At 44.4% G+C, this 24,024-nt stretch overlaps 1 protein-coding gene across 11 annotated transcripts in view; it reads right to left on the bottom strand.

Moving 5' to 3' along the window:
* The window catches only part of KIF13A (kinesin family member 13A), a 205,557-nt gene that overhangs the window by 47,019 nt on the left and 134,514 nt on the right, over nucleotides 1–24,024 (bottom strand). For 7 of the 11 annotated variants that reach the window (XM_047732627.1, XM_047732630.1, XM_047732632.1 and 4 more), the window contains exons 10-17: nucleotides 16,678–16,789; nucleotides 16,081–16,293; nucleotides 13,012–13,122; nucleotides 11,415–11,549; nucleotides 9,276–9,406; nucleotides 3,618–3,704; nucleotides 3,353–3,519; nucleotides 982–1,101 (exon numbers count right to left, since the gene is read on the bottom strand). In XM_047732627.1, the coding sequence (XP_047588583.1) occupies nucleotides 982–1,101; nucleotides 3,353–3,519; nucleotides 3,618–3,704; nucleotides 9,276–9,406; nucleotides 11,415–11,549; nucleotides 13,012–13,122; nucleotides 16,081–16,293; nucleotides 16,678–16,789 (1,076 nt within the window). The remainder of the gene's footprint in view (nucleotides 1–981; nucleotides 1,102–3,352; nucleotides 3,520–3,617; nucleotides 3,705–9,275; nucleotides 9,407–11,414; nucleotides 11,550–13,011; nucleotides 13,123–16,080; nucleotides 16,294–16,677; nucleotides 16,790–24,024) is intronic. The other 4 variants (XM_047732633.1, XM_047732635.1, XM_047732636.1 and 1 more) reach the window with 1 other exon arrangement.

The raw sequence follows: 24,024 nt of genomic DNA, 5'->3' as shown, positions 1-24,024 counted from the left end.
AGAAGCCAAAGACTTCAGCCTATTCTCAGCCGACCAACCATCAAAACTTGGCCACAGTTTCTTTTTCTCCCTATCATTTTCTTCCTCTTGAACGAAGGGATTTAAAACTCAGTGAGCTTGGAGCCCAAGGCCAAGCCACCAAAGCGGGAGGTGTTTTAGAAGAGAGAAAGGACCACATTGACTATGGTATATAGCATGTTCCTCTTTGCTGGTTTATTCTTTATCTGGCATGTAACCATGCTCGGACTTATTTATCTGTCCAGAGAATGGAAAAGAGAGGTGCCAGAGGTAGAGGCCGGAGGGCACTGACGGGGTAAACAATTGGTTTTCATTCACACCCAGGTGCCCGATGCACTAAACTGAAGGGAAGTAAATCCTTCAGGAAAAACAAAAAACAACTCTTAATCCCAGAGGGAATGAACTCAATGACTCTTCACCAGCCCTCCACTGCTCTCTCCTTTACAGCTACCGCGGACTCTCTGAAAACGCACGAGTGCCTCCTTCTCAGTCTGCAGGAAGGACACACTATCATCCACAGATAACTAGGTTGGCTTCTACTCTTAATTCCAATAAATTGGGTTTTAGATCCTCATTTAGAGATTTGAAGTACAGCATCCTCGTCTCTGGGACGATGCAGGTCAGTCGATAATGTCCAGTACAGAATCCTGCACCGCTGAGCTCCCAACGGTCACCCCACCATCAGCATCAGGAGCAGTAATGCCAGTGACAGTTCTGGGCTGGCAGCAGCCCAGGGGAAGGACAGGGTCCAGAGCTTAACCAATGGGAAGGCAATGGAGCTGGGACATGGGGAGGCAGGGGTCACGACTTAAAAGGGCGCACGCCTCAATCAAGAGCACGGATGCTTCTGTCAGGTTCCCGGTCGCATTAGTCTGAATTTGCTAGGGCAGAAGCACAAGCATCGGCCAGCAGCACGGCTAACAAGCAGTCAAGCTCCGCCATGCTAACGCCGATCAGTAAAACCTTTATCCCAGCGCTGGTGGAGCAGCTTCGTCTGAAACCACATGAGAGGGAAGAGGATCTTCAAATAGGACCACCAGGGGGACGACCACCAGGCAGACAGGCTGATGATCGGGAAGCTACCTGGCGACAGAGGCGAATTCCATGAACAGGAGCGCCCCCCACCCCCGCCCCGTCCTGCCCCACCCCGCCGTTTGGGGACTGAGTCAGAGCACAATGGAGGGAAGCCCCACTTACACGGGGAATTGGGGAACATGTGTGTGTGTGCGGGGGAAACACTACTTTGAAATCGATGAATCAACACTGGGGCGGGGCAAGGCTTGATCTGGAAGACAAATGGTAACCCACGTTAATACCAGGAGCCAGGCCACCCGTGACTCATTAATTGGTTTGGCTAAGAGGACTGGAGGAATTAACAAACACATACTAATACTCATCAGTGATTCAGGGCTCTGAATTATAAGAACATAGTGACAATAAAATTAGGACTCTGTAATGTGGGATGATAGATGACTAAACGGATAGCACTTGGATACTCTGTGAGTATCCAAAACTTCTAGAATTCTGTAATCTCACGTAAAGAGAGAAGGTTCTTCCCAACACGCTTTCCTGCACCTGGGGCTTGGGGCCCACACCCTCCTGTCACACCCTGTATCATTCAGGGCTCCCAAAAATTACTCACAGGAGACTTGCTGCTCAGGCACGTCGGAAAATGGCCCACTAATGTGATTCTGATGTCTGAACACCACTTTGGAATGTCTTTTGTGATTGATTCCTCCCAACTGAGGGGAGCAACTAGCAGAGTGGACCACAGCCTGATTTCTAGCTGTGGCCCAGTCTGTGGTGCAGCGTCCAAAGCCGCAGCAGCTAATCTGTCCCCCTAAGCTCACGGACGTTCTTTTCTGGTGGTGTTCGATATTCTCCATATTAAACACATCACACCTGTTTTTCCACCTAGCCTTTTCTTCATACCTCATTTTTTATAACTGAGAAGAGGGGATCCTTGGGGCTAAAAACCCAGAGAGATAAGAAGGTCAGCGTCTTTATTTCTACAGTGGAATCCCCAATTTGATATGCCGGAGATCTGACTGACATTCTCCAGCCAAACTCACATTCTTCTCAGATAGGCTGACCCAAAGACAGAGTGCAAAAGTCAATGTATCCGGGGAGAGCCCTGCTGGGAGACCAAGATGCTCTCCCTGCACCGTGTCAGGCAGAGGCTCCTGAGGTCCTCCCAGGTTCAAGGCAGGGATCCTTAGGTATTCAAAGAACTCCTGATTGGGAAAGTGAGATAAAACAAAGTCCAAAAACAAACTTTCTCAGGTGCTCCTGAAGGTAGCCTCAACTATATTTCCCTGTCAGATAGCTCTGGTCCCAGAAATGCAGCCTTGTGCTTGGTAGGAGAGGAACTTCCCTGTCCTGCTGACAGACCAAGAAATGGAAGAGAACCTGTAGACTTCTGTTAACGGGCATCAATGTGGTCTGGATTTTACCAAATGCATGTAAGTGTGTATGAAGAAAAAAGGCTTACCTTTTAGATATAGAGGGAAGAATTTTAATACAAACACTGAAAACTTTCTAGAAAGAGGGAATCTAGAAATAAGGCTTTGGAAATCTCTTCCTTAAAAAGCTGAGACAGGCTGGTGTGTAAGTCAAGCAAAGAGCCTACAAAGCCCTTCTTTGTAGGATCATTTTTGTAAAAGCCACCTGGACTTACTACGTGAGCTTCTTTGGTGGCATAATTTCCAACTGAGTTTTTAGCAAAATATTGTGACCTTTATCTCCCCATTAGATTTCATTTGAAATTCCTGGGTTCAGACTCTGCTGGGGATTTCTGTGCTCTGAAGGATTCAGAAGGGACAAACTCAGTAATGGAAATTGGAAAAGGAATTCCAACACAATCCTTCTGTACTCTAGGGCTGCAGAAATGTTACCAAAACTGACTTGGGAACAAGGGATCTCAAAAGAGGGACCAGCCCCTTCCTAATTATAATTGAGGGAGTAGACCAGGCCCTGGACTACTTTCAGTAGCCCCTCCCCAATGGCCTCTGTAAGAAATGAGCAATTTGGGGCGCCTGGATGGCTCAGTCCATTAAGCATCTGCCTTCAGCTCAGATCATGATCCTGGGGTCCTGGGATGGAGCCCGGTGTCCCTGCTCAGCGGGGAGCCTGCTTCTCCTTCAGCATCACCCCCCACCCCCCACTCATACTCTCTGTCACACAAATAAAATGTTAAAAAAAAAAAAAGGAAATTAGTAAGGTTTGTGTCTTAATTTCAGAACGACATCTCCACTTTACCAAGTGCGTCCTTGACTGAACTGTGTGAAGAGACAGGAGCTACCAAAGACGCCGGGATCTGGAGGTGAGGTCTTACCATTGCTGTTCAGGGTTTTCATGATAACTTCCATCTGTGCAAATTCGTAGTTGTAGTCTGGCTCTGACGAAGCTTCGCTGGCTGCGTCCAGGTCATGCTCCGGCGGGCCTGCCTCCTTTTCAAAGTCTTTCAACCAATCTCGCCGCTTCCTCTTAGGTAAGTTAATTCTGTGGGTTTTCCATCGTTAGAGAAAACGGATTTGTTTTATACTCCGATAACAGAAAGAAAAAGTTCACGAAAATATGAGGGAACACAAAGATGTTACCTAAAGAAGTGGTTATTGCCCCACAGGATCCGATCACCGTGCCACAGCTGGGTGGCGCTGCAGACAAGGGTGCCGTTGACACAGGACCTGATGGAACACGGGCGACAAGTCAGCTCCACGGGAGAGAGCACACAACCGGCCCCAGGAGCCAAAGAGAGAAATGGGCAAGTTTCTCTTGACAGATATATTCTACTGGGGCGCCTGGGTGGCTCAGTGGGTTAAGCCGCTGCCTTCAGCTCAGGTCATGAGCTCAGGGTCCTGGGATCGAGCCCCACGTGGGGCTCTCTGCTCAGCGGGGAGCCTGCTTCCCCCTCTCTCAGATCTCTCTCTCTGTGTCAAATAAATAAAATCTTTAAAAAACAAACAAACCACTAAACAGATGTATTCTACTAATTCCCAAAGAGAGAATAATAGAATTGTAAGCACTATCAAAGCACGTGATCTGAGCAATGATGACCAAGAGCCCCCAGTAGCCCTCACAGACGACGTGGAGGCATGATGTCCTCCTGATGGAAACAGACACGAGAATGCCTACGGAATGCTCTTGTCCAGATCTGGGCAGAACCTGATCGGGCTTTTATTTATTTATTTATTTATTTATTTATTTATTTATTTATTTTTTTAAGATTTTATTTATTTATTTCACACAGAGAGATCACAAATAGGCAGAGAGGCAGGCAGAGAGAGAGAGAGAGAGGAGGAAGCAGGTTCTCCGCTGAGCAGAGAGCCCGATGCGGGACTCGATCCCAGGACCCTGAGATCATGACCTGAGCCGAAGGCAACGGCTTAACCCACTGAGCCACCCAGGCGCCCTGATCGGTCTTTTATATCTAAATACCAATTTAGGAACTGCGGAAGGTGGTGGAAGATGGTACGTGACACCATGGTATGCAACGAGCAAGATGGTGAGTGTGGAAAACAGCCAGGTATCATCAACAAATAAATGCAAGGAAAAGTGGGGCGGGCGGCGGGGAGGAAAAGAGGGAGGGGAATCTGCAGGCTAATAGAGACACAACAGCCAATGACAATGGTTGAATCTTATTTGATCCTGATTTCAAGAAACAGCTGAAAAGGAACATTTATGACACCACTGGGGAAATCTGAATACTGGCTCAGTTTATGAACAGCAGTAAGGAATTATTTGTAATTATTTCAGGTGTGACGGTACGGAAGCGAAGTTCAAGAACACTTGTCTTTTAAAGATACAAGTTAAGATATTTACGGATAAAGTTGTATCTGGAATTTGCTTTAAAATAACGCAGAGGGGAGGGAGGTGATGTGGAGGGTGTATAAATAAAACCAGGACGGCAAAGTGTCCACTTTCGAAGCTGGATGATGGATATCCGGGGGCTCGTTACACTCTTCTTCCCACTTCCTACATCTGATACTCTCCATAATAAAAACAGGGAGAACATGAAAAGAGGACCAGGTTTAAATCCCAAATAGCTACCCAACAAACTGTAAAAACAAGACAAACAACTGGAGATGGGGGAAACAACCCCGAGTCTCTGCTTTCCAGCATGTCCCATGCCGTAGGTGGTGTGCACTGTGTCTCTGGGCTGGCGCAGGCCTCCGTGTCTGCGATCGTCTCAAGCAAATCCTGAAGCCTCAGCTCTTCCCCATCTCGCAGCCTTGCTACAGCTTACTGGCTACAAGGGGCTAGGAATCCAGTGGCTGTGGATAACTCCCTCTAACAGACCTCACAGGATTTCCCGACAATCGGAAGATCTCGTCAATGGATTCTTTAACACAAAGCCCTGCCACTGGGACTTTTCTTAGGGGGAGAGGAAAAGTCCTCCAGAAATTTTAGTGCCGACAACTGTAGTCTTCTTATAAATGTTTCCTTCATTTAATAAAAGAGATTGTGCTGCTATTAAAACAATCAGGAAGAGAATTAACTAAAGTTTAATTTGCTAAAGAACTGTCAGGTGAAGTTTGAGGGAGAAAAATAATGATTAGTCTTCTGAGTTTTAGTTGTTTAATATGTTACTTTTCTCACAGAATCCATTATCTGGCTCCGAATCTTTACAGGACTCTCCAGCTCAGACTTACAGAGTAAGGAGAGCGCACGCGTGAAAATAAACCCTCTGTGGTAGTCATATTTCAAGTTTAGGGACTAGGTTTTTTTGTTGGTAAAAAAATCCTGACAATACCATCATCTCAAATGGTTTTCATCTGTCATACATTAACATGATAAACCTCAGTGTCTATCTTTTAAACTAACACGTTCCCTTTATTCTTGCCAATGAGAATGACTCTCGACGCTAACTCAAGCTTCAAAGGTCTGTGTCCACCTATTTGGAATTATGGACTCATTTATTCCTCTGCAAAATGGAAAATGAGATCAGAATATATATGTATATCTATACAAATATATGTATTTTTGCCAGAAGGATGATGAAAAGTTGTTTTTTGGGTGAAAACTAATACTTACCTCTTTGACCTAAAAAACAAACTTTCATTACTTGAAACAAATGTTTCAAGGAAAACATTTGCTTAGTTTATGAAGGTATCTAAATAATATATCTAGGTGTATAGGTAGATAGATGGGTATCTAGACATCCAGACATATCTAATGAATCTATAATCTAATATCCAGGAATAGCAGTATGAAGAAGAGAAATGTGTCCCTCAGTGTCCTTTATTATTTTAAACTCTGAATTATAATTTAAAAATTCAGTTCCTCATTTTCATTCGCCGTATTTCGATACCCAAGAGCACTGCCTCACTAGTGGCTGCTGAAATGGTCTTAGCAAACACAGAACCTTCACGTTATCTCAGAAAGTTCTACTGGGCAGTATTATTGTAGAATAAAACTAAAAACAGTTCCAGAGCAAATGAGAAATGACTAAAATAACCTTTGCCTTTTTATGTATTGCTAATTTCTGTGATCATCTGTATCTTTAAGGGAACCTTCTAGAGATGTGTGCATGGGTATACACACACATGTGCACACACCCACACCAACTTCTGAACACACATATAAACATCACTTTGCCATTTATAGTATGCTCTTACTACAATACTATAAAGAAAAAGTTATGGAAACTGCCTGTTTTGGTAATGTATCCAAGATAAGAAATTAGCATAAGAAGTAATTTCCAAGTGGACATGTGCCTGGGGTACTTGTCAAGAAGCAAGTACGAAATGTGCTTGCCTCAATTCATGTCCTGTCACCCAGGCCACAAGACTCCTATGGAGAACCTACTCCTGAAGCTGAGCCCACCTGTGGAACCATACGTGACTCCAGGAGGCGAAGTTATCAGCAGATACGACCCACAGGCAGGCTGAAGCCCCAACAACCCCAGAGATAGAATTTTCAAACAAAGACAATAAAATAAGTAAAAATCTAATTCTTAAAGGCACAAGACTCTCTCAATACAGACCAGGCCTACCAAAAAAAAGGGCTTTCTAAACTTCTATAAATGGAAAACAGACACTGAAATTAAACACTCAATGTGGGGGCGCCTGGGTGGCTCAGTGGGTTAAGCCTCTGCCTTCAGCTCAGGTCATGATCCCAGGGTCCTGGGATAGAGCCCCGCATCGGGCTCTCTGCTCAGCAGGGAGCCTGCTTCCTCCTCTCTCTCTCTGCCTACTTGTGATCTCGCTCTGTCAAATAAATAAATAAAATCTTAAAAAAAAAAAAAAACACTCAATGCGATGGTTAAGCAGCTGATAAGACGTGACCAGAGAGCGAACGCATGGACTTGAAGACAGACCTGAAGACACAGTGACTCTGCCTTAACCCCAAGTCCCTCTCTCGCTCTGTCTCCAATCCAGTGCCCATCTTTACAACCACGGCTCTCAGCCCGCTTCCTCACCCCCATCTCTCCTCCTTGCATTTGTTCCTTCTATAACCATAACTCCATGGTTCCTAAACGTCCCAAGGCTGCTACATCCAACAGAAGCTTGTGAATCTCTATTCTGACCTCTTCTTCCTTCCGGTGTTAGTGTTTTCCTCCCTTGGCTTTCATCCTCTATCTTTGGCTCTCTGACTCTCCTGAGACGATCCCTAAAACACTAGTTTATTGCTTCCACTACACCCTCTGGATCCACTCTGAAGACAGACAACACCACTAACGGCCGATTCTGTATTGTAAGTGTAACTCTACATCTCTAAACCCAGTTCCAACTGGATCCATCCACACTGATACCGCAAGGACACCTCAAATCCACAGGATTCCAACCTGAATCCATTCCCACTCATTACCCACCAACCTCCAAGCCTCTCCTTCCTCTAGTATTCCTTATTTCGGCTTAGGATCACCACTGTTTATGTAGTCTCCCAAGACAGAACCGTGTAACCATTGCTGACTTCACCTTCTCGTTTACGGTCCCCAAGCACATCACTAATGCCGGCTGACTCTCAAATACATTTTGTTCTTCACTACTTCTGCCACCTGCTGTGTTCCCATGACAATATCATCATAATATCTTACCAGAGCTCCCTACCTCCAGTCCCGCAGCCCCACACATTTCCATAGTGATCAGATCTGCAGGAAGAAGCTCTTATCATCCCATATAATCACTGTTGCTTCTGTACATTCTCCCCTACCAGGCTTCCAATCCCTACACGGCATTCCCAGCACAGAGCCTGTAGCGAAGAATCCTGAATGAAGGCACTTTTACCCCAGGGAGAGGAAAGGAGGAGACTGGGCAGGATGAGGGAGGGCAAAGAGCAGGAATAAAAACGTGGCACTGGAATTGGATATGAGGAAATTTGCTGATAAAAGTTATTTTTAGATACGGTGTTAAAAAGAGAGTATGATCCAATCATACTGTACACTTTAAATATATGCAATTTTGTCAATTAAAAACCAGGGTATTAAAAAAATCCAGAGTTTCTAATATAGGGGAATACAGAGTAAGGCAGAGTAAGGCAGAGTAAAGAATAAGAACTTGGAATAAGTAAAAATTAAGGAATAGCATCATTTCACCATTAGATATCTTAACAATTCTATCACTGTAACACAAGACCTAATAATTTTCATGAATCATGTAAGTCATCATTGTTAGTCTGTCATCACCTGGAAATTGATATGGATAGTATTAATAGAATACTCTGAAATGAATGTAAAGTTCCCCTCATAAAAATGAGTATTCTGGTCACAATGTTTGTGTGTTAATGAATATTGTGACACGACTTCACATGAACTTTATACTTGACTGTAAAGTACTTCAAGGCAGTATTTAATAGAAATCCAAAAGTAAATTTACTGTCCTGTCAATTCTCCAATTTTTGCATATTATAGCCGGGTTTAGGAATTTTTCATACAATGGAGTTATGTGATAACTGCTTTATGTACAATGTTGGACGCTGAGTTAACGACTAATTTTATTCAGTGTTTGCGTGTGTCAGGCACTGATCCAAGTGACTTCTGTCTTGCCTACGTTTAGCCCTGAGTTTCACGTAAGGAAACTGAAGTTTAGACAAAAGTGTCTCATCGAAGGTAACTCAGCCAGTCCAGGAACACTGAGACACCCCAAAGCTGGCGCTCCGAGTGCTGCCATACGGCCCCCCGCAATAGAAAAGAATATCCCCAAGATCCCAGCGACGTCTTAACTCTGATATAACTGAGCCGACAGACAGAAAGGGGCAGTCCGCTCCTTCGGAAAACCAGGCTCAAGATATGTGAGGCGGACATTTACTTCTCTTACCTTGCATTTTCTTTCGGAGTAAGAGTAACGTCGCCGTCAGACGCGATGTCTATCTCACAGTGCTCCGCCTGAATTCCTATCCCAAACAGCTGGATGTCCTGGGACGTATCTGCGCCCACCCTCGTGTGGTCCTAGTGATGGAGAGTGGAAGAAAGAGAAAAAAACCTGCTCTTACAAGTAACTCGAGGCAAATTTATCTCCATCGATCTGAGGAACCCAACGGCATCTGCATGACAATATTAAATGAATCAGATGGGAGAGCAAGATATCTGGAGCATTACAGGGCCAAAGCTTACCTTAATACACTACCTTTTAAAAATATTTAAACATTATGAAGAAAACAACCAACAGTGATTAGATACGGTTTTACAATACAAGGAAATCGGACTTGACAGGAGACTATCTTGAGATCCCATGTTAACCTGACAGCTTACTATTCACGTGCCCATGGGCACGCCACTTCACAGGCTGAGCCTGGCTGCCTCCCTCCTTCCCCCCTCCTCCCCTTCCCCCCCCAAACCAGGACAATATCAGCAACTTGAACTACTTAGTAGGATTCTTTCAAGGACCACCTGAGTGGACAGTGAAAATGTTCTGAAAATAGCTGTATGAATTCAAGAACCACTAACAGTAGATGCATGGAAAATCATATTTTTAAACATATAACTTTTAAAATGATATAAGTGGGGCGCCTGGGTGGCTTGGTTAAGCGTCTGCCTTCGGCTCAGGCCAGGATCTCAGGATCTTGGGATCGAGCCCCGTGTTAGGCTCCCCGCTCAGCAGAGAGTCTGTTTCTCCCTCTGTCTCTGCTCCTCCCCCTGCTCATGTTCTCTAATAAGTAAAACCTTAAAAAAATAAATAAAAAAATAAAATGATGAAAGTAGTTGAGTTCTGAATACCAGTATTACAGAGCACTGTAGCTTGTGGGTTACAGAATGTGCAGATGAGCATGATTTCAAGTACCTCAAACCCCAGACATATGAGGACTTGTCACTCCCACAATGCGGTCCATAGTTCATCCCTTTGTATTTTCTATTGCTCTAAAAATCACTGAGTCACAACAGTAATATTTCCCTATTCAACAGAAAGCCTTGATCTTTCAAAATTAGGATTTTGGACACAATTCCTTATGCCTTAATCATGTCCTAAATGAAAAGAACTTAATTCCATTAGTGGACTCTCAGTAGATCAGGGGCTATTTGTACCAGATTTATGTCTCTGGGAAAAAAGGAGAATAAAAAGGATAACAGGAAACAGGCTCTTCTCTTCAATTGTAGCTTATTTTCCATTGCGTTTTTATGTTCACTCCAGGCAGATCAGAATCCTTAACTAAGCACCTATTTATTTTTCAGCAAGTGGGTAATACCTCTGCATTTAGAGACTAAGGTATGTGGACAGTTAGATCAGCTGCCTTCAAGTTCCCAGGTCTCCAATCCTTGAGAGTTATTTAAATACTGCCCCATAGGGGAGGAGGGTCGGGAGAGGGCGGTGGGGTTATAGACACTGGGAAGGGTATGTGCTAGGGTGAGTGCTGTGAAGTGTGTAAACCTGGTGATTCACAGACCTGTACCCCTGGGGTTAATAATACATTACATTTTTATAAAAAATTAAAAAAAAAAGACATAACAAAAAAACTACTGCCCCATATATTTCTATATATTCATATATTTCTATATATATTTCTATACCACCATAACTCAGGAACTGTGTGTATATGTGGGTTCATGCTAAAAATCCCCTATGTCTTTTGGGGTGCCCCGTATCAGTTTCTATCAGGTGCCTGACTTCAGACAGATGTCTTATTTCTCACTTAACAAAATAAGCCAGCATTTCCAAAAGTGTGGTCTGACAGAGAAAGATAAACACCATATGACTTTGCTTTATGTGGAATCAAAAAAAGACAAACAAGCAAACAAAGAAAAAGCAGAAACAGACCCGTAAACATAGAGAGCAAACGGATGGTCGCCAGAGGGGAGGTTTCATTCTCAATGGCAACCAGACCGCACTACCCATCCTCTTACCTTTAATGGGCGCTGAGCTGGACACAAAGAGCAAAATCATGGGTACAGGCCCAGATTCTAATGGGAGCTGTACGTGAATGAATCAGGACTGCGACTGTCTATTTATATGCTCTCCTACCTTCAAATAATAAACCAGAAGTTCGTTGAGAGCAGGGTCTGCGTTCAGGTTGACTAAGTAGCACTTGTCATCCCCGACCTTGATACCCGACGTCTCCAGGGAAATCCCCATACTTTCAAGTTGTCGTTGTCTCTCCTGGGCACAAAACAGACAAAACCGGGGAACTCTATTTGTTGCTCTAGCCACAAGAGGTATCCATGGAAAGTTTCGGTCACTGTTTCTGGGGCGGATGCCAAAGAAATGACACATTCCAACCACATTTACGGAATGTCTTAAGTGTGTGACATCATGAGTCAGGGTGCTATGGGGGTGCTATGGGAAAACCAGACACCACTGTGCCTATACGGGGTTTACAGTCTGGGGAGGGGATAAGACCACACACCTCAATCAGAAGAGGAAGGATGGAGAAGAACACTGGAGAGGAACAACGTACTATAGGGCTTCCAAGGAAGGAGACAGTGGATGGGTTCAGGGACCAGAGAAGTCTTCAGAAAAGGATATATTTGAGATGTTTCTTGCAGTAGAAGAATTTTACAGGAAGAAAAGGGGCAGTAGTAAGGCAGGAGGAGGTTGTTCTAACAGAAGGCACAGGAAGGCGCAGGAGAAATTCTGGGCACACTGTAGGATTCCAGGTGCCGAGAACCCTACTCAATGTGGAAATGCCATGGAAGAGACAGGGATGGAAGAGCAGGTTGGTTCCTGACTGCACAGGGCCTTGAATCCATCCATCCATCCATCCATCCATCCACCCATCCATCCATCCAAGAGATATTTAAGTCTTAGGTACTGATCTAGGACTAGAAATAGAATAGTGAACAAAGTCCCTTCATTTGTGAAAACTTGTGTTCTAGTAGAAAGAGGCAGACCATGAAAAACAGACATGTAAAATACAGAATTTGCAGCAGTGATGAAGAAGCACAGAGCAATGGACAAGACACAGGGAGTCAGGTGTGTGTGTGTGGTGTGTGTGTGTGTGTGTGTGGGTGTGGGAGGGCGCGAGTGAGTGCATGTGTGTATGTGAATGACACCTATGAGAAGGCTTGACTAGGTCCCGGTTCCTGCTTTCAAGCTCCCTCACTGGGACGGTCCAGTATGCCCCAGTGGTCCGTGAGATGAAAACAGTCACAAACGGCATCGTGTAGATTCATGAAACTCACACACCAGCACAGCATTAGTCCTTGCCTTACATCGGATCTCACGTGAAGTTCGTGCAGCATTTTCTCACAAGCCCAAGGAATCAAATAGAATGAAAAAAACGATGATGTGCTGTAAGTTATAAATTCTCTGCCAGTCAGGGATGTCGAATGCTGTGCCAGGTGATCCCAGACCACGACACGGAAAAGCAGGACACATGCACAGTGTTTCCTGCAAAGCACGTCTGCTCCAACTCAGTGCTCTCGGCACTTCTGGCAAACACATGGCCCCAATGGCGGTTAATGAAAGATGACGAAGTCGGCCTCTAACCCCGACCTTCGTGGCCTCGTTTAGCAGAAAGAGGTCCTTACGTGACTTTTTGAGGATGATGAGTGGCTACACAGAAAAGACGGCAAATGAAAAAAAAAAGTCACAAGGTTTTAGGCCTGAATTATCAAGCTACCTGTGCGATTTCTTCTGTTTTCCTCAGCTTCTCTTCCCAAGTCACTGTTAGCTCTTTGATCAGCTTTTCAGACTCCTCGAGCTTCTCTTTCAGTTCAGGGGCCTTCATAGCCTTGGAAAGGAAACCAGAGATAGCTGATTTTCTAATTTTTCCCACCATTATTTACAAAACAATCCCTTACTGTCCTTCTAAGTGGCTATCCACAGTCCACTGGAAGCAACTAAGTCATACGGCATCAGGGTGGGCTTTAGATCTTTATTAATTAAAAGAAGTGTAGGAATAAAGGACTGCTACTCTTTAAAGGAGAAAATGAAACCAGTGCCCTGAATTAAACTGATACAAATCGTTACAGAGTAATTTTATCCACCATACTTAAATTTCACATTTAAAGATCTTTTTTTTTTTCTTTCTTCTTAAAGTAGGCTCCATGCCCAACATGGGGCTTGAACTCACAACCCTGGGATTAAGAATTGCCTGATCTACCAACGAAGCCAGCCAGGCGCCCTTCATATCTGAAGACCTAAAAGATGCTAACGTTCGTTGTCAACATAGAAACATAGGGAAAAAGAGGAACTGCGAGACAGAGATCAACACACACCACCAAAAACACATCCCAGAGAGAACCTACCAGGAAAAGTGAAGAAGAATTCTTCTCATTCATTTTAAAATTTGTCTCTGAATCACTTAAAACTATTTATCTTATTGGTGGTAATAAACTTTGCGTAGCCATCACTCCCTTGAAAACAGGACTTCTGGGCTAAAGGGGAGCAATTTCCCTTTGAGGTAGCTCAGTGAGAATAACTAAGGGTCCGGGTACAGATTTGTACATGCCGCTCAAATACTTCGGGGCTCGTACTTGCCAACAACACACTTCCACACCCTACAGCAAGAGGAGCCTCTGCAAAGCATAAGCCCACGAACAGCAAAGACGGCAGACTCGGACAAGGAATCCAAGTGACGATGACGTGTACGGTCCCTGCGGTTTCAGAGTCTCACAGTGCTAACCGTGGCTGAGAGTGACATTCAGTGCTGGGGACAAGGAGACACCCAGGAGAGCTCTATCTCGGTGAACCTTCTGCGGCCCCTCTTCTGGGGTATGGTTCTAGCTGTCCAGCCTAGATTACTGGTCACGGTGGAAAAGCAGATTCAGAGACAAGAGGAAAGAAGTAGCTCATTCACCTCTACACGAATTTCAGAACCGCCACACCTGCCTCCCAGGATCATGACTCTCTTCAAAGTTTATCAGCGTTTTGATTTTTCAGGTGTTTCGCTACCATTCTTGGCGTCCCTAAAAGATGATGCTCGATGCACTGAGCGATTGTGATCATGACAGTAACGGAAACTAGCAACATTTGCTGAGCCTCACAAAGCTGCTAGGCACCACGCTAAGTGCCCTCCAGTATCAGTGCTGCCTTAGGGGTTAGGGATGAACACAATCGATACAACAAGGCTTCCGACGCTTCAGAAGCCGACAGCTGGAACGGCTATAGTACAGCTCCACCATCACCCACGAACAGACTGTTCAGATCCCTGGCTCTGACTCCTTTCTGCCCGTTTATCTCAATCTCTTACTGACTACTTTCTTGACTAGATACAGTGACAGACAGATAGACAGCCTGGTACAAAGTGCTCAAAAAATAGTATCTATCACCCTTTCCTCCTACAGCTTAATACTGTCCTGACCATGGGGCGCCTGGGTGGCTCAGTGGGTTAAAGCCTCTGCCTTCAGCTCAGGTCATGATCCCAGGGTCCTGGGATCGAGCCCCGCATCGGGCTCTCTGCTCAGCGGGGAGCCTGCTTCCTCCTCTCTCTCTGTCTGCCTTTCTGCCTACTTGTGATCTCTGTCTGTCAAATAAATAAATAAAATCTTAAAAAAAAAAAAATACTGTCCTGACCAAAGAGAGTTCTAAGCAGGTGGTATGAAGGAATGTGACCTCAGCAGCCTTAGGTACGCATCCAAATGAGGCACGGGCCAGCACGTGACGAAAGCCCAGGCACCTGGCCTTCGTTTCAGTCCTGTTACCTATTTCAAACAAGAGCGCGCCTCAGCCAGCAGCTTACTACAAGAAAGTGACTTCGAAGAGCGTGTGTTTATTCAAGCTCAGTAATGCCAACGAAACACAGTAACCATGAGAAATGACCCATTTTGTTTCCTGCCAGGAGCTGATACACATTTAAAAAAAAAAAGAAAAAAAAAAAAAGGAGATTTCTGAATTGTTCCTAACATTTATCTGTCTTCCCTGACTTAAGGAAGAGATGATATATAACCAACTAATCTGAAAATTTTAAGGCCTATGGGTGCATAATTTACACTGTTAATAAAAACAGGGATGCCTGGGTGGCTCAGTTGGTTAAGCCACTGCCTTCGGCTCAGGTCATGATCCTGGAGTTCCAGTATCGAGTCCCACATCAGGCTCCCAACTCCTTGGGGACTCTGCTTCTCCCTCTGACCTTCTCCCCTCTCATGCTTTCTGTCTCTCAAATAAATAAATAAAATCTTAAAAAAATAAAAATAAAAAAAGTAAAAACAACACATCTGGGGCGCCTGGGTGGCTCGGTCAGTTAAGCATCTGACTCTTGATTTCGGCTTGGGTCATGATCTCAGGGTCCTGGGACTGAGCCCCGTGTCAGGCTCCACGCTCAGCAGGGAGTCTGCTTGAGATTCTCTCTCCCTCTGCCTCGGCCCCTCCCATACTCTCACTCTCTCTCTAAAATGAATAAGCAAATCTTTAAGAGATAAAATAAAAACGACATATTTGGTCCTTCCGGTTTCACGCTGGGTGAGATCCGCAGCCAATGGCCGACTGGTCGACTGAAGCCAACAGCAAGCCAGCAACAGCCCCGACTCTGACTCGTCCGCTCCCGCAGCGGCTGGCTGAGCTCCTGGGACAGAAGCCTGGTATGACTCAGGCTGTCCACACCACGCTTAGCATGCAGAAGCAGCCAATCAACACAGAGATGCTGAATGGCATGGAGATGACCCAAACCCGCAGGCCAAGGACACCCTTCCCTGCTCCAGTACCACCAGCCAGGGACGTGCAGAGACGGGGAGCCCCCAGCTGGTCTTACCTCGGCCTGTGAGAGCTGCTCCTTCAGCTTCTCTACTTCCTCGCGCAGCTCCCGGATGACCTTGGCATTGGGGTCCTCGTTCACGATGGCATGGTTAACGATCCTTTTGGCTCGATCTGCATATCGTAAGGTGGAGAGGGTCTCTTCGTAGTTGTCTGCTGCTGGGCTGATGGTGGCTATCATAGAGGTCTGGCTGTTGCCTCCCAAATTGTCCTGCAAAATATTTCCAGTAGCATCTAAGGAAGCGAGCCCCATTCTGTGCACAACACGCAGGATGAAAGCTGAAAACACGTTTGAGTGACGACATTCTCTGTGAGCAAAGAGATATGTTGTGGAAATGGGTTTGTATTCCACAAATAATTTTATGCCAAGGGGTGGTTTCTCGATAGTCACAACAACACTGCCTGTCAAGCAGCAGCACTACACTGGGGTAAGGAGGGCAAGACAGGCGCATTTTCACTCTGCATTCCCGGGAATGAGGAGCAAGGCGTTGTTGGGGGCGGCTGCGTATTTGGCTAGCTCTGCACACACCTTTCCGCTGCCAGCTCTGAAACTGGCCAGTTTTCGTTGGAAAGGAACGCTGCAACAATGAATTACCTTAAGAAGCCAAGTGAGGACTGAATCTCGGTAAGGCACAAACTTGTTTTTACCCTTGCCAGCCGCCTGGTCAGCCAGCGAGGATATAACCAACCCCAAGGTTGTAAGGGATCTGCCGAAAGAAAAAAAAATTTTAATTAACTTTATAGAATATTTACATTGTTTCCATAAAATAATAATCATTTCAGGGAATAAGTATAAAATACGCAGAACAGGGCCCTCAAGTTGATACAATCAAGTGTATGTTAATTTGTCAAGAAGCTGAGACAGAGAGAAACAAAAAAGTAACTCCATTCATTTAAAAGAATGAATTTAAAATCCCTGTACACACACCTATGACACAGACATTTCAGTACCTGGAAACACACATTTAATAATCAATCCAGAGACTTCTAATGGACTCCGAATATTACGTTGGGATTCTGAACCATTTATTCTTTGGGGCTAATCTGGACCATCTGGGCCTCTCATTTTGTGGTCCACTGTAACCACGTAATTTGAAGAGAAATTTTCTCTGCAAGTTACAAGGTATATTCTGCTCATCTGCTAAAGCTGGCAAGCTCATTTCACAACTCAGTGTGGAGTTTGTACAACTGCACAGAACAAAGACCCACCCAAGCAGAGGACAGCATATGGCTACTCTTTCAACAACTGCTACACAAAGTAGCACTGGGATCCCCTGAGAGCTGCTTAGAAACACTGACTCTTGGAAGCCTCCCCACGCCTACAGAGTCAGAACCAGTTAAGGATATTTCCAGGTGATTCACAGGCACATTAAATTTTAAGAAGCCCTGGTTGAACAATGCCCAAAGTGACACATGGATTTAGCTGCCTAGGCCCATGATTCTCAAAACGTGGTGCTGGGACCAGCAGCACCAGCAAGACTTGGGACCTTGTTACAAATGCACATTCTCAGGCCCCACCACACCCCTAACCTACCGACTCAGACACTTGTAGTGGGACCTACCACTCAGTGCTTTAACCAGCCCTCCAGGTGATTCTGGTGCAGGCTGGAGCCTGAGAACCACTGGCTGAGCTCTGAGTGTTCCCTGGTACTTAATACATGTTTTCTGCACCAGAGAAAACAGCACCATAGAAACAACAGATCTGTGAAACTGAGGGATGAAGGACATCCTTCTGTGTCACGGCTGAGTGCCAAGTGCACTTTCAATAGGAAAGCAGAGTTTAGCATGAAAGACTAGTTTTCTTTTTAATGTTAACAACAGACTTCCAAGAAATGAGTTGAAAGAAAGCATGTTTCTCACAAAACATAATCTTAAAGGTGAGTCATTTGAAAAAACACTGAAATACAAAGGAAAAATCAAGGGGTAGAAAACGAGCCAGAATTTTAAATGATAGCCATTCCTGCAACGTGACATAAATATGTACAATACAACTGACAGATTCACAAGTTAAATCCACCCCCAAAGGAAATGAAAACATTTGCCCACACAAAACCGTGTACATGAATTTTCATAGCAGTGTTAGTCACAACAGCCAGAATGTAGAAACCACCCAAGTGTCTGTCCATCAAATTGATGAAGGGACGAATAAAATGTGGTATGTCCTCACAATGGAATATTATTCAGCCAAAGAGAGGATTCTGATATAACCTACAACATGAATAAACCCTGAAAAATTCTGGTAAGTGAAAGAAGCCAAACACCAAAGGCCAATGTCCTGGGTTGAAGAGTGTCTACCCAAAATTCGTGTCCACCAGAACCTCAGATGTATTCTTATTTGAAAACAGGGTCCCCGCAGATGTAATTAGTTAAGATGAGATCATACTGGCTGAAGGAGGGCTGTAATCTACCGACTGGTGCCTTATAAGAAGGCCACGTGAAGAAGACATCCAGGCAACAGGGGGGAGGCCATGTGAAAAGAGAGGCAGAGATGGGAGCAATGCATCTACAAACCAAGGAAGGTCAAGGAGCTTTAGCAACCACTAGAAGGTAGGAGAGAGGCATGACGGATTTTCCCTCTGAGCCACAAGAAGGAACAAATCTGGCCAACCCCTTGATTTTGGATTTGTGGCTTCCAGAACTTTCTATCGTTGTAAGCTACCCAGTTTGTGGTAATCTGTTACCACACTGGGAAACTAATACAGCTACATATTGATGCCATTTATACAAAACACCCAGAAGAGCTGAAATCTGTAGAGATGAAGATAGTGGTTGTCCACGGCTGGGGTGGTATGACTGGGGAATGACATGGACACAAGCTTACTTTGGGGATGATGAAAATGTTTTCAGATTAGATTGTGGCAATGGTTATACACTCCGAACATAATAAAGCTGCTAAACTGTACATTTTAAAATGGTAAAGGATGTGTATGTGAACCATTTTTCATTATAGCTGTTTAAAAAAAATTCAAGTTCAATCACTCCATCAGTCCTCCCGAAGGTAACAAATTTAAGAAAGAAAATGGCAAAAATAAATTATTCAGACTACATCAAAATGAAAAGTTTCTGCACGAAGAAGGAAACAGTCAACCAAACTAAAAGGCAACCTACTGAATATAAGAAAATAGTTGCAAATGACATATCCAATAAGGAGCCAAAACAACACCCAAAGACAAATAATCCAATTAAAAATGGGCAGAAGACATGAAAAGACATTTCTCTGAAGACACACAGATGGCCAACAGACACATGAAAAGATGCTCAGCATCAGTCATCTTCAAGGAAACGCAAATCAAAACTACAATGAGGTATCACCTCACACTTGTCAGAATGGCTAAAAGTCAAGAAAGAAGCATTGGTGAGGATGTGGAGAAAAAGGAAGCCTCTCACACAGTTGGTGGGAATGCAAGCTGGTGCAACCACTGTGGAAAACAGAAGGGAGGTTCTTCAAAAAATTAAAAATAGAATTATCCTACTACCCAGTAATTACCCTAATGGATATTTACCCTCAAAATCCACATGCACCCCCATGTTTATCACAGTATTACTTATAATAGCCTAATTATGGAAGTAGCCCAATTTATCCAGCCCATTTATCCAGATAAATGGATACAAAGAATATATACACAGTGGAATATTACTCAACCATAAAAAAGAATGAAATCATGCCATTTCCAACATCATGGATAGAACTAGAGAGTATAATGTGAAGCGAAATAAAGAAATACGAATACCATATGATTTCACTCATATGTGGAATTCAGGAAACAAGACGAGCAAAGGAAAAAAAAGAGAGAGAGAGACACAAACCAATAAGCAAACTCTTAACTCTAGAGAACAAATTGATGGTCACGAGGTGGGAGGGGGTTGGTGGCATGGGAACTAAAGAGTACACTTATGATGAAATAAAATTATATTTAAAAAGTAAGAAAATGGGGGCGCCTGGGTGGGTCAGTGGGTTAAGCCTCTGCTTTCCGCTCAGGTCATGATCTCAGGGTCCTGGGATCGAGCCCCACATCAGGCTCTCTGCTCAGCAGGGAACTGCTTCCCCCTCTCTCTCCGCCTGCCTCTCTGCCTACTTGTGATCTCTCTCTCTCTGTCAAATAAATAAATAATATCTTTTAAAAAAAATGTAAGAAAATGGCATATGATATATATGAAATAGAAGAAGATGGGAATTCAATGTTAATGCAAAATCACATTTCTGCTTATAGAATATAGGGCATTGTTCATATTTTGCAACTCCTGAAATAAAATTTTCAGTTGAAAACAATTCTTCAAACTGTATCAGTTTTTAGTACTTAAAAACAGCAGAAATCACTTTAACTGATACAGACTATAAAAAGCTCCACGACTCCAAGGTCAATAACCAGCAATTCTCAAGTGAACAGTGCCCTTTATGTGCAAACCCATTCTGGGCTGGTCACGTATTTTTCATCACTGAGGAGACAAGATCTGACTTTGGTGGCAACCGCTCCTATTTTCTAATTCGAAAGCGTGAGAAGTAAAAAGGGAGAGTTCCTGGCACTCCTAAGCAAGACACAAAAAAATTAAATGAGGGCTTTGAGACAAAAAGAGAAAGGGCAGCACAGCGTCATCACTGCCCACGACACCACGTGCACGCTGCGTCAGGACATGCCCTTAGCATGTCCAGCACGTCAGCACGTCCAGCAGGTCCAACACATGAGCCACAGGGGAGGGGCGGGGCAGGGCAGACTGACCACGTGACTCTGGGGCTGGCCAGGCATGGTCACGTGACTCTGTTTCCTGCGTGCAGCGTTCTGTTACTGAACCATTTAGGGAAGCTTATCACTAGTAGAAGCCTTTTACCTGATCGTGTGCACACGTTCAAAACAAGGCCTCTGTCTCAACTTGCTGTCCCCTTGGAACAAAGAGAATAAACCTGCAGAGTGAGGAGACTTGTGGGAGGTAACCAGGTCACCCAGTGACCAGGGAGCCATGATGCCATCCCTCCCTGCGACCTTCCACCCGGGAGCAGTGATGCAGGGGCTTGCGGAATCTCAAAAACCGCGTGTGAAAACTGAACAGTGGGTTCACGTATTTTAACATAACTTCATTTCTAGGGAGCTTAAGAATATAACGAAATCACAAATTATGGATCCTGCTACTGCTGTCTTCTCATGCTGTAGGCAAATGGGCAGCTCACAGGTTTCCAGGACAGGGTGGGGCTGTCTGCCCATCTGAGGGGCTGAAAAAAATTGTCCCAGGAACCTTTCTTTTCTACCAAAGTACAGCTCTTCCCTGAACCTAAGGGAGGTGGAGATAGTAAGGCAGCTGCTAACCTTCGGGCAAGTTCTTGGGCTGGGGTGGTGGGCACGGAGTAAATGGGGAGGACAGAAGGATTAGGCTAGGGGATAACGTTTATGAACAGAGAGCCATGTTTTAACATTGAAATTTTAAAAATCTACCTATCTACTATAACAGAGAATTTGACATTAAGAAAGTTAAGAAAACTAGGAGGATCAAAAACAAAATAAAAGCAGCTCTAATAAGTACAATCAATGAGAAAAATATTGTCATAACTTTTTTTTTCCCTTTTCTACATCTTCCTCCAACCTCGTTTCCCTTGAAACTCTAACCACCAGATTCCTTCCCTTAGGAGTGGATATCATGTGATGTCAGTTATCTATATTCTCCGGGATGGCTTTCAATTATATAACCTATTTACTAGTGATCTTTGTCTAAGGTCCTAAGTGCAGTAGTTATTAAAGTTTGCTAGAGTTACCTAAATGTGTATTTCTCTATCTCTTTCTACTTAAGGTTTTGATTGCTTTGAGAGTGGAGACCATTCTAGATCATACCATTATTACTGTGCCTGGCTTACAGAAATCAGTCAGTATCTCTGCTGAGTAAAACTGAGTCTAAAGTACACTGAAGAACAGAACATGGGTCTCTTTCTAAAAAGGACTGATTCGATGCTGGCTTTGGTACTCTCTGTGGATGTTTGAGAGAAAAAGGGAAATGGTAACCCCTCTGCCTTTTTTACTTGCTAACAGAACCCTGATTTTGCTGGGAGGCTTATGCTGGGCTAAAAACTCCACTTTGCAGAGTCCTCTGCAGCTCTGCGAAGCCATGAAACATGGCTCTCTGGCCAATGAGATGCTGGGTGACATAACTGGGTGGGGCTTCCAAGAAAGCTATTGTTCTGGTAGAAAAGGTACATATTCCGTAGTCATAAGCCAGAAGCCAGTGGTCCTTTGCCCTTCCTTTCGCTCTGTAGTGTGGAACACAGATAAGGCTACAGAGCCTGGAATGATAGAGTCATCTTGAGGTCATGAGGACGACGTGATCACACACTAAGGTTCGTTGAGCTGGGTGCCTGACGGCATTTTTGAGGTGCTGTACCAGCCCTTGGGCTTCTTGTTAAGTGAGGAAAAGAAATCCATCATTTTGGTTGTCACTACAGCTGTCGCTTACAGAAAAATGCAACCCTTTATTTTTAAAGAAAGTTGAAAGATGATGAAGTTAGTGGACTTGAGTTAGTACTTTTCACTGGTAAGTCTCCACTCTTAACAGTAAAGAGAAAATGCAAAGAATATGTGTGGCAAACCAGGGGCAAGGACAATCCCATCCCATGGCAGGAGAGGAAGGAAAGCCGTGGTCCTGCAGAACAGGTCTCGTCCCACTCCCCACCGATTTCCAGTGGCCGATGCGAGTTAATTGAGTCCAGTAAAGTGCAAAGTGTAACAAGTACCATTCCCAGTCTCATTTCCGTTTCGAGTGCCATGGTGAAATCAAGTATATACAAACATTTCCAAAAACGAGTTCTCGGGGCACCTGGTGGCTCCGTGGGTTGGGCCTCTGCCTTTGGATCGGGTCATGATCTCAGGGTCCTGGGATCGAGCTCCGCATCGGGCTCTCTGCTCAGCGGGGAGCCTGCTTCCCTCTCTCTGCCTGCCTCTATGCCTACTTGTGATCTTTGTCTGTCACATAAATAAATAAAATATTTTTAAAAACATGAGTTCTCTTGAATATTTATTGTGCAGATTTTAGTAGATGTAATACCTAGAATTCTGTCATCAAATAAGTTCAAGGAGTAAGTTCAAGTTACATGGGATTCATGAGTCTCCGAAGGGAGGCTTTTTAAAGCAGCTTTGCTCAAAATTATTTGTCTAAGGGTCTTTTTCCTCCCAGAGCCACTTGAGGAACTAAGATTTCCCAAAAATGCTTTGAGAAACCCTGAAGTCACAATGCCACGTGCCCCAAAACACGTGACCACTGCCTCCCAAGGAGATTTTTGCTGTCCTTTGTGTGTCTCTCACGTTAAATGCAAAGATGTTTATTCAGATTTTTTCCCCCACATATGTGGACCCTGCAATGGGTAAGTGGTACATTGATAAGGACCCCTACCCGCTCTTGAATAATGGGACAGAATCGGGCCATTTTTACTCTCTCTAGGTACAAGTTCGCGTTTGGTTATGCAGGCAATATCCATTTAAGTGAGATTTCCGAGATAAAATGATTAAGAGTCCTAAGTATTCAAGAAGAGAAAAAGGAGGAATGAGACACACGACACATTAGAGATACTATGCTTATACTTTACTGCATTGTCACATAAGTTATTGGACAGAATCCTAAGAAGAACATATATTTGCATCCGTAGAACAAATGTGGAGTAGAACCCCTTGGGGAAATGTTTAATATACATTTTATAATCAGCCACAGTGATTGAAATGGAACTGAGGCCAGGAATGATACTCATCAGAGGAGCACTGTTTGCACTTAATAACTGGTCATTACTGAGAATGACAGAACCTTTTTCAGTGACATTCCCAGGGGTTTCAGTGAGCATCCCATGATGTGAACGAGCGCTCCGAGAAGCAAGCCCGCTGGCCTCCAGCCACGGGGACAGACTTCCTCACTCCATCCTCAGCAGACAGGTGGAGCGACAGACAGAGTTTTCGGATGTGTTCCCCTGCGAGGA

The sequence above is a fragment of the Lutra lutra genome, chromosome 6 (assembly GCF_902655055.1).
Source record: "Lutra lutra chromosome 6, mLutLut1.2, whole genome shotgun sequence".
NCBI lineage: Eukaryota > Metazoa > Chordata > Mammalia > Carnivora > Mustelidae > Lutra > Lutra lutra.
Note: the sequence above shows the minus strand (reverse complement) of the source record. Positions and strands in the feature narration are given on the sequence as shown.